Source organism: Sycon ciliatum, chromosome 7 (assembly GCF_964019385.1).
Source record: "Sycon ciliatum chromosome 7, ocSycCili1.1, whole genome shotgun sequence".
NCBI lineage: Eukaryota > Metazoa > Porifera > Calcarea > Leucosolenida > Sycettidae > Sycon > Sycon ciliatum.
The window spans coordinates 23812464-23824598 of record NC_088649.1 but is presented as its reverse complement, the minus strand read 5'-3'; the positions used below and the strand labels follow the sequence as shown (position 1 = coordinate 23824598).

The 12135-nt window shown below is 46.8% G+C and overlaps 1 protein-coding gene across 1 annotated transcript; it reads left to right on the top strand.

Moving 5' to 3' along the window:
- The first annotated feature begins 433 nt into the window (after window positions 1-433).
- LOC135821731 (splicing factor Cactin-like) lies at window positions 434-1267 on the top strand. The gene has a single exon (XM_065334730.1). It carries the CDS (start codon window positions 434-436, stop codon window positions 1265-1267), a length of 834 nt encoding a protein of 277 aa, XP_065190802.1.
- The last annotated feature ends 10868 nt before the right edge of the window (window positions 1268-12135 follow it).

The following is a 12135-nucleotide window of genomic DNA, read 5'->3' as shown; positions in this document are numbered from 1 at the left end:
TATGAAACAAACAAGTTAACGAACCTCTCCACAATAGAGATTTCCCCTGATATGCGAATTTATTTTGCAAACTCGGTCAATTGGTACTTGAACCTTTCCCTCCAGATTGGGAACTGCCAACGATAGCATGCCACTAACCAGTGCCTTACTTGTAACGTACCAATGTACAATGAATATGAGTATTTCGACAACACATCTAACATAAGCCTGACCGTCAAGAAGGTGAATTATGTCACTTCTCTGCGGTTGACGTCACAGTATAAGAATTAGCAGAGAAGTACTGTTCTCTGTCCACCCGGGAACGGGTACGAGGGAGCACGGTGTGGGATAAAAGGAGGTGACGAGTGCAGGGTCGGCCTCTTTTGTCTTTGTGCGGAGAGTTGAGTGAGAGTTTGTGAATTATTTAATTTGAAAGTTTTGGTTTGTGAAAAGAATGTCGAGAAGTGTGTCGCCGAGTGGTAGTGGTAGTGAGAGTGAAGGGTATGTTGAGGAGAGTAGGAGGATGAGAGAGATGGCTGCGAGATTGGAGACGTTGGAGAGGAAGTTGGAGAAGTCTAGTCGTAAGAGGAAAAGAGAGGATAGGAGTGACAGTGAGAGTGAGAGTGAGTCAGAGAGGAGCAGGAGAAGTGGCAGGAGTAGAAGTAGCAAGAGGGGAAACAGCAAGAAGAGCAAGAGGAGCAAGGAAAGTAAGCAGGTGAAAAGGGAGAGACAGGACGAGAGGATGGCGGCGGCAAGAAAGAGAAGTTGGAAGGCCAAGGCTCACGAGGAGCAGTTCTGCGTGATAAGTAAGGCGTTGGAGCCTCTAGCCAAGGCAAGGCAGAAGGCGGAGCGTCGAGGCGAGAAGGACATCGCCAGAAACATAGAGGAAGGTGAGAGCGTCCTCCAGCGGCGAGTCAAGTTATTGCTGTTTGCGGACGCCGAAGGGTGGTCGGCCGCAAACATTTATGATGGTAAAATGGAGTGCGGGTCCGATACGGACGATGAGCGGAGGATGAGGAGGGCCAGGGCGGAGGCCAAGGAAGGGAAGAGGAGCAGTGGCAAGCCCTTTCCAGGAGGCCGCCCAGCCGGGGTCGGGCTCGGAGCGGCTGCTCGAGCTCAGACCATGCCGGCCGCACCGAAGCCACCCGGATTCGGCGCCCCGTTCAAGGAGCTGGCCTGTTGGCGTTGCGGAGGGAAGGGGCACGTGCAGAGGGACTGCACGCAGCCTGCCCCAGGCCCAGCACCTGCCAGGTCATTCCCGATGCAACAGCAACAGCAGCCACGATGAACAAGATAAGTTTGATGTGCATGTTGATGATGATGATGAGGATGAGGATGATGAAAAGAGTGTTCAAACTTATTCAGATGTTGTGGTTGAAAGCGGATATGGTGCGGAAGGGGAAGGGGAAGGGGAAATCTGGGCAGATGGTGAAACTGTGATGCATGGGAGATTGAAGCGGTGCATACCGTTTTGGAGGGAGATGGGGGCTTCATCTTGGATTATTAGTATTTTGGAGGTCGGTTATGCGTTGCCGTTTGTGACAGACCCTCCGTCTGGTTTTTTAAGGAATCAGAAAAGCTGTTGGAAGCATGTACAATTTGTTGATGAGGCAGTGAAGGGGCTGGTAGACTGCGGGAGTGCGATGAAAGTAAACGAATCTGAGTTAAATTGTGTTAGCCCGCTGGGAGTGGTGGAAGGTGCTAGGAAGCTGAGACTGATTTTAGACTTGAGGCAAGTGAATGAATGTTTGGCAAAATTCAGGTTTAAATTGGATGATATCAGGATGGCAGTGAAGCTTTTTCAGAAAGACGACTTTGTTGTAACATTCGATTTGAAGAGTGGTTATCACCATGTTGATATGGCAAGGGACCATTGGAAATATTTGGGTTTCTCATGGGGAGGTGAATTTTATTGTTTCAAGTCATTGCCGTTTGGGCTCTCCACTGCTCCGTATCTTTTTAACAAACTGGTCCGTGTGATGGTTCGTTACTGGAGGGCTCAGGGCATTAAGTGCATGATGTTCTTTGACGATGGCTCTGCAGGAGCGGGCACTGTGGAAGAGACAGTGAGGGTAGCAGGTGTGCTCACGGAAACGTTGGAAAGAGCGGGTTGGAAGATCAATGTGGAGAAATCGTGTCTTGTGCCTTCTCAGAAGCCTACCATTCTAGGTTTTGTGTTGGACCTGGTTCACGGGAGAGTAAGTGTGGCGGAGGCAAGAGTTCTGAGGTTTTTGGAGCATTTGAGGGTTTTGCATAGCAAGAGGAGACCGAATGCCAAAGAGTGTGCTAGGCTGGCTGGGTTCATCATTTCAATGTCTTTCGCCATTGGGCCAGTTGCAAGGTTGAGAACCAGGGCATTGTATGACATGATTCTCAGGAGGAAAAGCTGGTTTCATAGACAGGAGTGGTCTGATGAGGCTTATGCAGAAGTGAGCTTCTGGTGGTATTGTTTCAATGAGTTTCATGGAAGATTGGTTGTGGGTGATCCCAAGATAACAGCAGTTGTAGACACGTGGTCAGATGCTAGCGATGTAGCCTGGGGAGGTTTTGCGGTGTCCTGCGGGGAAACGATTGCAAGAGGGAATTGGCCAGAAGAGGTGTTAGAGGCTCAGAAGAGTTCTACGTGGAGGGAATTGAGGGCTACCGAGTTGGTGCTGCAATCGGTGGTCCAAGAATTGGCAGGCAAGGAATGTAGGCACCGGACGGATAATCAGGCGGCAGCTCGTATTCTGCAGGTGGGCAGCAAAGTTCCAGAACTGCAGGAGATTGCATGTCGGATTTTCAGGTTTTGCAGGAAAAATTGCATTCGACTTGTGCCAGAATGGGTTCCAAGGGAGGAGAATGTTCTGGCAGATTTTTTATCCAAGGTAGTGGATACTGATGACTGGAAATTGTCGTCTGAGGTATTCGACGAGATAGACGGTTTGTGGGGCCCGCACACTGTTGACTGCTTTGCCAGTGCAGAGTCGGCACAGTTGCCTCGTTTCTGCTCACGTTGGTGGAATCCAGGATGTTTGGCCGTGGATGCTTTCACGATGTGCTGGGAAGGGGAGAACTTATGGTTGTGCCCCCCCCATTTACCTTATTGGAGACGTTATTAGCAGAATTTCAGTGATTGTCAGTCATGGGACATTGGTTGTCCCAAAATGGACATCTGCATGGTGGTGGCCATACTTATTCAAAGGTACTGAAAGCTCCACGTTGGTGAGGAGTTTTATTTTCCTGCCTAGAATATCAGGTCTGTTTGACAGTGGCTCTTGCCAATGGAATTGGTTTGATGGGAAGGTGCCAAGGTGTGAAGTCATGGCAATCAGGTTCTGTAGTATCATGGGCTGTCGGTGCTGTGAGACAGAATGTCGGGAATGATATTGAACTTAAAGACAAGGTGTCTGCAGATGGTTCTGTGTTTTGCTGTGTGTTGGTTGTTGATTGGCTGCAGATTCTAGAGGCTAGTTCTGCAAGACGCACATGGTGCATAGCCTGAGGCAGGCTGGACGGTCCTGGGGGCTGTGCTGGTGGATCCAGCGCCAAGGAGCTGCCAACATACCAACAGAGGGAAGTCTGGTTTGGTACTTGCCTTGTATTATTATTAGCTGTGTTTTGCATGTTCCAAGGTGTGAAGTCATGGCAACCAGGTCCAGTAGTATCATGGGGTGTCAGCGCGGTGGGACATGATGTCTAGGTATCTGCAGAAGGTTCTGTGTTCTGCTATGTGTTGTTGATTGGCTGCAGAATCTAGAGGCTAGTTCTGTAAGACGCACAGGGTGCATAGCCTGAGGCAGGCTGGAGGGCCCGGAGGGAATGTGTAGGTGGATCTTGCACCATGGAGCTGTCAACATATCAACACAGGGAAGTCTTGTTTTGGTTCTTGCTTATTATTATTATTATTATTAATGTTTGAAACTCGGATGTTGAGCCATAAATAAATGTGGAAGAGAAAAAGACATATGGATGCGAGTTGGGAGTGGCTCTCCATCACTGTGGCATGATACTGTATACAGTCAGCGCTACGGAGATGTGTTGAAGCTAGGTGTCAGGACGTCGAATGTTTCAGTACTCTGTCAGTTTTGTGCCTAGTTATTGCACTTTCTGACTGTATATGGTATCATGTTGCAGTGGTGGAGGGTTGCTCTTGGCTCGTGTCCATGTGTCTTTTTCTCTTCCACATTATTAATGTTGTTAGCTGTATTTTTTGGCAGGTCATGTGGTTGTGTATGGCTGGTGCATGTTAGCCATTATTATGTAACATGGCATAGGAGGAGGCTTGTAGCTGGAGCACAAGCTTGTGCGGTCTGAATAACGAGGCTTATATTGTGGTTCTTTCCATGTCCTTGCTAAAATTTTTAGAGATCTGGGACCAGGGGTGCTGGAAGGAGCTACAGGAAGTAGCTGAAGGCAAGGGCCTAGTGAGTTTGTCGGAACGAGCCAAGGACTTGGTGATGGAGACACATGCGTCATCTACGGTGAAGACCTACAAGTCGGCATTTTCGCGTTGGAAAAGCTGGGCTATGGAGCATGGGTTTGTGGCGATACCCGCTACACCGGTGGCAGTCAGTTTGTACCTGATCCACCTCGTAGAGACGAGCGCATCCGCAAGCCCAATTTCTGCAGCTCTGTCCGCAATCAAATGGGCTCATCAGAAGGCATGCGTACAGCTTCCTGTCAATGCCATGGTGGAGCAGATTGACGCAGCGGCAAAAAGGAGGTTAGCTTGCACCCCCAGGCGGAAAGAGCCCCTCAGCAAGAAGCAGGTGGCTACGATCGTGGGTCAACTTGCCGGGAGCGACGATTGTCTGAAGCTGCGGACAGCGGTTATGTTTGCCATTGGATTTGCTGGCTTCATGAGGTGGGACGATTTGGCGAGAATCCGGGTGCGGGACATTGCATTCCGTCGAGACTACATGGAGGTTCGTTTGGATAAGCGCAAGAATGACCAGCTCAGAGAAGGCAGCTTGGTCCTCATAAGCACGCAGCCTGGTGAGCTGGGAGCGGTAGCTCTGACGCAGAGGCTGATCGAAGAAACGAACCTTCAAGCTGATGATCATTTGCTGAGTAACTTGGTGAAAGCGAAGTCTGGCTGGAAGACGAAGAAAGGGTCACTCCAGTACTCCAGAGCAAGAGAGCTGTTCCTAGAGGCAGTGGCAGGAGCAGGCCTACAGGCAGAGATGTTCGGCCTGCACAGCCTCCGATCGGGGGGTACGACGGCAGCGGCCGCAGCCAAGGTTCCACAGCGACTGTTGAAACGGCATGGTGGCTGGCACAGTGAAGCAGTCAACTCCTACATCAAAGAGAGTCTGGACAATATGCTCTTGCCATCTAGTGCCGTTAGCTGGCACTTGATTAGAGGCCCCTGGCTATGCTTTGCTGCTGTGCTGTGGTGGCCCCCACTGGCAGTGTTCACGTGTTCAATAGTGGTGTACACGCATGAGTGAGTGTGCGGATGTGTGCGCAACGAGTGAGTGCAGGGTGGACAGAGAAATGTCACTTCTCTGCGGTTGACGTCACAGTATAAGAATTAGCAGAGAAGTACTGTTCTCTGTCCACCCGGGAACGGGTACGAGGGAGCACGGTGTGGGATAAAAGGAGGTGACGAGTGCAGGGTCGGCCTCTTTTGTCTTTGTGCGGAGAGTTGAGTGAGAGTGCCCACCCACCCACCCCAGTAATCATCATGTAATTTCATACATCATCGCTTTGATTATTATAGTGATTTGATTATTCTAGAGTGTGCGGATGCATAATGGTCGGGCGTGGTTTTCTGGTTGTACGTAACTGGAGTTTTTGGTTAGACTAGGCAATGGTTCTGTATAGTCATGACCGCGGAATTGTGTGCAAAGACAATAAGTTGGGGCGCTGTGCTGTGGTGGCCCCCACTGGCAGTGTTCACGTGTTCAATAGTGGTGTACACGTATGAGTGAGTGTGTGGATGTGTGCGCAACGAGTGAGTGCAGGGTGGACAGAGAACGCGTTCTTCGCACACTGTAGACAAGGGCAAAGAGATAAAAATGGATCTAAATCCGAATAAAATCAGCACGTTTCCGTAAATGAAAGGGTGAACATAAGCAAATGAATCGAAGGAAACCGGTCAACTTAGAGATCACCTGTCATCGAGTATTCCGTAAAAGGAGGCCTCGCAGCTCGGCAGCAGAAAAGCAAAATTTAGAAAAGAGATCCTGTCAACTTTTCCATTATTTATTGCATTACGCCCCAAAATCAGAACACTTTTCCTGAATGAAAGAGTCAACACAAGCAAATTAATCAAAGGCAACTGGTCAACTCACCTGTCATTGAGTAATATTCCGCAAAAGGAGGTCTCAGCAGCGCCGAAACGAAATAAGCCAGGCCATGAGACGAAATATCCGAAACAGCTCATGCAAGAAGCAGTTCCAAAGAAGGAAGTTCCTCGCGCATGCACATCCGAACACGGATCCGCGGACTGCATGCACTGAACACAATGTCTGCCGTGCACGTGCACAGCACACGGCCACCACCCGTTGGTAGATCTAATACCGAGCACCTTACGTAGAGGCTTACGTAGCCTAAGTGAAATACCGAGCACCTTACGTAGAAACTTACGTAGCATAGCGATGTCGTTTTTTCTGCCATGTGAACACAATAATAGAAAAGCTGACAGGATCGCTTTTCTAAATATCATTTTAATTCCCGTAGCTATGCAGAAGACGTTACTTTAGTAACGTCTGGCGCTAGCCAGGGTCCACACAGCTTTAATTTGGTGTTTGTTTGTTTGATTGTGTCACGCCTGGAGCTATCCCGTATCTGTGACTACAAAGGGTCTACAGGATTGTACATAACAGCTGTCCACAATATTTGCGGGCTCCTGTATCTGTCCCGTACCGTACCAATATTCGTCGTATTATGTATACGACTCCCTGATGTAGAGGGAGATTTGGAAAGAAATAGGGAGACGAGGAGGAAATGAAATTTAGAAAAGCGATCCTGTCAGCTTTTCTATTATTGTGTTCACATGGCGCTACCTAACGACACCGCTATTCAGACACGTTGTCTACGTAGCTACGTAAGTTTCTACGTAAGATGCTCGGTACCTGGTCCTGCAGGGAGGCCGGAGCTACTCCATGGCTCCTACCATCGCGCGGCCGGATGGCCGCATGCGTGTGCATTGCAGACTTTTTGTTGTTGCCTTTTCGGATGTGCATGCACGAGGAACTTCCTTCTTTGGAACTGCTTCTTGCATGAGCTGTTTCGGATATTTCGTCTCCTGGCCTGGCTTATTTCGTTTCGGTGCTGCTGAGACCTCCTTTCGCGGAATATTACTCAATGACAGGTGAGTTGACCAGTTCCCTTTGATTCATTTGCTTGTGTTGACTCTTTCATTTACGAAAAGTGTGCTGATTTTGGGCGGAATGCAATAAATAATGGAAAAGCTGACAGGATCTCCTTTCTAAATTTAGCTTTTCCGCTGCCGAGGCCTCCTTTTACGGAATACTCAATGACAGGCGATCTCTGAGTTGACCAGTTTCCTTCGATTCATTTGCTTATGCTCACCCTTTCATTTACGGAAACGTGTGCTGATTTTATTCGGATTTAGATCCATTTTTATCTCTTTGCCCTTGCCTACAGTGTGCGAAGAACGCGAGTTCCCCTTCTCGACGGTAAGGCTTATGTTAGATGTGTTGTCAAAATACTCATATTCATTGCACATTAGTACGTTACAAGTAAGGCACTGGTCAGTGGCATACTATCGTTGGCAGTTCCCAATCTGGAGGGAAAGGTTCAAGGACTCATTGACCGAGTTTGCCAAATAAATTCGCATATCAGGGAAAATCTCCATTGTGGAGAGGTTCAGTAACTTGTTTGCTTCATACGAAACAAGCCAATGGGTGCAGTGTCGTCTCGTGAAAATCTCGTCCTTGTATGATTGCATTTGTTTACTCGAGTCTGGGCTGTTTGAGTGAGTACTGCCGAGATTGCACTGCCCCAAATAAAGTTTCGTGCCGCCAAAGCAAGAATTACGATCTGCAATCTGTTTGTAGTACCAAGAGTACATAACCCCCCGTACTCTTGGTAGTACTTGCAAGAATGTGCAGTACATGTATCGTACTTTCTCTGTTGCTGTTTCAGTTGCCGTCATGTTGCTAAGGGCCTGGTCAGACTGCGGCAAAATCGAAATAATCCTAGGATTATAAGCCGAATCTCCATAGTAACTTGCCGCCAGAGCGGCAAAAGCGAGAGTTGACGCTCCAAAAAAAAAGCAAGAACGGGCCACGCTTTTCCGCTCCAAACAGGATTTGACGCTGATACGCCATTGACGCTGATAATCACTGATTTTTTCATCTCGATATCGAGGAGCTAATTGGCCACGGACAACAACAAAACTCATAAGGATGGTTGCAAATATTGCACTGAAGGTGTTGGCGATCCCAAGGTGAAGGAATTTGACGTCGTTCGTGGAGATTACCACTTGACGCTCGAAATGAAGTTTGAATTTTCATTCTCCCCACATGTGTAGTGTGATCGCGATTCAAATTCTGGACGCTGTTCTTTTTTCGTCAGGCAACCAAAAGTTGCCGCAGTCTGACCAGGCCCTAAAGAAAGGTTCACTGGAGAGGTTCTGCAAAACAAAAATTCGAACGAAGTTTCGCGACAGTCCTTGCAAAAGTGTGTACGAATTTTTGCACGAACTTTGCGTTCTGCACATTTTCGTAGTTTGCGCGGGCCAAGTGCACGTACGCCATGACCCGATCTCACGAAATTTCCTTCAACAGTTCATTTCGCGTTCCCTGCAAGTTTCGCGTCCAAAGTTGCGAAGTTTCGCACTTCATGATGTAGAGCGAAAGTTTGTACGCATTTTCGTTTTGCAGAACCTCTCTAGTGACTCTTTTCTTTCATACGAGATGAGTCGGTGTGGCTTAGAATCTTTCGCTGTAGAAGAAATCTATTCGTATGTCTATTGGAGAAATAATTGTATTCACTGGTTATACCGCAAAAGTCGCAACTTCTAAGTTCATAATCTAATAATATAAAGTAATGAAAAAAATTATAATAAAAAAATAATTATCAAAAAAAAATAATTATAAAAAAATATATATATATATATATACTCAATATATATATAATATAATCTCATAATATCAATAAATGAAAAAAAAAAAAAAAAAAAAAAATAACCACATTATAGAAACATATGTTGTAAAGCCCAACATGTCCTACCTGATGAAGGGACATAACCAAAAGGTACTAACGCCTGGTGAAGAGAGATCTGCGGCAGGGTGCAACTGCCGAGCCAAGCCATCATGCCCTTTGGGCGGCGGATGCTTGGAGGGGGAAGTGGTGTACCAGGCCTCCGTCACAACTCCAAGCACCGGCGAGGAAAGGCAATACATCGGCCTGTGCGAGACGCCCTTCAAGGTGCGCTATGGCAACCACCTAACCAGCATGCGGCATGAAAAGTACCGTACCAAGACCGAGCTATCCAAGCACACATGGGCGCTGGCTGACCAAGGTGAGGAATACAGCATCAAATGGGCAGTCATAGATCGGGCCAAGTCCTACAGCAACATATCCAAAAGGTGCTGCTTGTGTTTAGCAGAAAAGTTGCGCATCATCACCTTCAAGACGCCTCACACTCTGCTCAACAAGAGGTCGGAGTTGGTATCAAAGTGCAGACACCAAAACAAGTTCTACCTCTCCACCTACTCTGCCGTGACATAGCCACCGCGTGCTACCACTATCACCGCCACATCCTCTGAATACCCGCGGCTGTTGAATGTGGACACCACAGTGTGCTTCCACCGCCACACATCACACCCTCTGCCCAGTGCCCCCATGGCTTACCCTTGTCCTGCCTGGTGGTTTCTCCGCCTCTGCACGCTTCATGCATAGTTCGCGCCTACTGCGCATGCCCATCCAGTGATGTAATTAAAATTATTATTATTATCACTCGCTCTTTCCATGCATGCCCTGCATTGATAGCTCACACCTCCTCTACATGCCCATGCGTATCCCCCACAATAAGAACAAGCTATCCCGCGACAAAACCATTAGTTGTCTGATGATTGCCTTAGCATTTAGCTACGTGCATGAAACGCAGCGTTACAACGTATGTTTCTATAATTGGTGAAACCATTCTTTTTGACCTTTGTGGTTACGCTCCGCCCCTGTGGTGTTGAGCACTGTTGAAACCTGGGTATACCCACTTATGTATTATAAAATAGGTTAAGACAAACTCACAGAATAAATACCATCGGTCCCTTGGTGTTCGTCCTAAAGAGGTTCGACTGGATATCATTCATACTCACCAAAAGATGTGTAAGATTTTATTATCATGGAGTGCCTTGTTTATCTCTCAGTATCAGTACCTCCAACCATAGCCTTGACCCTTTTATCCTCAGGATCAGTGTAGTTGTTAGAACGAGGTATCGGACTCCGCAATGTATTGTTTACATTTTAATACATGTTTATTGTTCCTCCTTTGCTGTGTTTTAGAAAATCGTGGACTAACAGTTTGAAGTCATTTAACTACTTCCAAGAGTTGTATCGACATCAACAGGATTACGATTTTTTTTTTTTTTTATTTATTGCAACATCTCAAGACTCGGCGGAAACACCGGCCAATATTACGAGAGTGGGTGATTGCAGTGCAATATGATGCAGGATGACCTTATCACGATAACCCATGATTATAAACCATTATAAACACAGAATCAACAAAAACATCTGCGCCACGCACCTGGCGCATGGCTACATTTCTTCTATATAAATCTGATCGAGGGTGGGGAAATCTGAAATATCTGAAAGGCAAGACAAATTTATGGCAGAGTCATGAAATTCTGCAACAGCAACATGCACAGAATGACCTCCGTATAAAAAAAGTATCGCCACCTGACTACTCACATGTTTCCCCGCAGAAGAACATGCATTATGCTAGTGCCATTTTCTGCAAAAAAAGGCTTGCACATCAATGCGTATAATCAAGAGTACATAACCCCCATTATGTACTCTTGGTATACCTCTTGATATGATGTGAAAGCCATCATTTACATATTCATATAGGGCATTCCATTGATTGGCATTGATTGGTGACAGAAAAAACAAAAGAAATTATAGCAATAAAAACTGCTTTATGGCAGTTTTCTAAAAAAAGTTATTGTGTTCTAGTCCATGGAGCCCGTCTAAAAAGTAAGAAATTAACGAAATGTGATAGCTGAAAATTAAAATTTCACACAAAACCTCACAATAATCACACACAGAATTAAAAGCTACATGTAGAAGACCTTTTCCCCTCGTGATCTTCTTTCCTATGCATGCATGTTGCCAATTGTTGGTGCAGTACAAGTTAAAGTTGAAAGCAGCATTTCAAGTGTTGTGATTATTGTGAGGTTTTGTGTGAAATTTTAATTTTCAGCTATCACATTTCGTTAATTTCTTACTTTTTAGACGGGCTCCATGGACTAGAACACAATAACTTTTTTTAGAAAACTGCCATAAAGCAGTTTTTATTGCTATAATTAGAATAGACGCCGAATAGGTGATAGGATGCGTCAGCAAAAACATACTTTGGAAGAGAGATCCCGTCGTCTCCAAAATAAGCGTGAACGAGCGATTCAGCGCCGGTCACAGGAAACGTCGGAAGAGAGATCCCGTCGACTCCAGAACACCTGTGATCGGCAGAGTCCGCGCCGGTCCCAGGAAACGTCAGGACAGACATCCCGTCGAGTCCAGAACGCCCGTGATCGGCAGAGTTAGGGGCCTATTATATGTGCAACTCCAGCCCGGGCTGGAGCAAGCGGGCCAGCCCGCCACAGGTGTTTACATGTGCAAGGCCGGGCTGGTCGCCAGCCCGCAGTGAGTTTATATGCGCTGAGCACACGCCAGCCCGTTGTGAGTATGTAGCAAATACACTACGACTGTAGTGTGCTGCCCCGGGCTGAAACGCAGGGCTGCAGGCCATACTCAGGTTATAAACCTAAAAACTTTTTTTCTCATACAATGTACTTTGAAGTATTCTTCTGCTGATTTCTTTTCGCGCTGTGGCACATGTTTGGTGTGTTGTATCACCTCGTTTCTTTTCCCTGTTTTTCACATTTTTAGCTGTCCATATCAAAGTATTTTGCAAGTAGTTCCCCTTCCACTATAATGTAAATCATGCATGTCAACAAATAAACAGTGCTCACTGTACGT

Bases quoted from the DNA above. Each gene is read 5' to 3' on its own strand.
- LOC135821731 (XM_065334730.1), top strand. From the start codon at position 434: ATGTCGAGAAGTGTGTCGCCGAGTGGTAGTGGTAGTGAGAGTGAAGGG.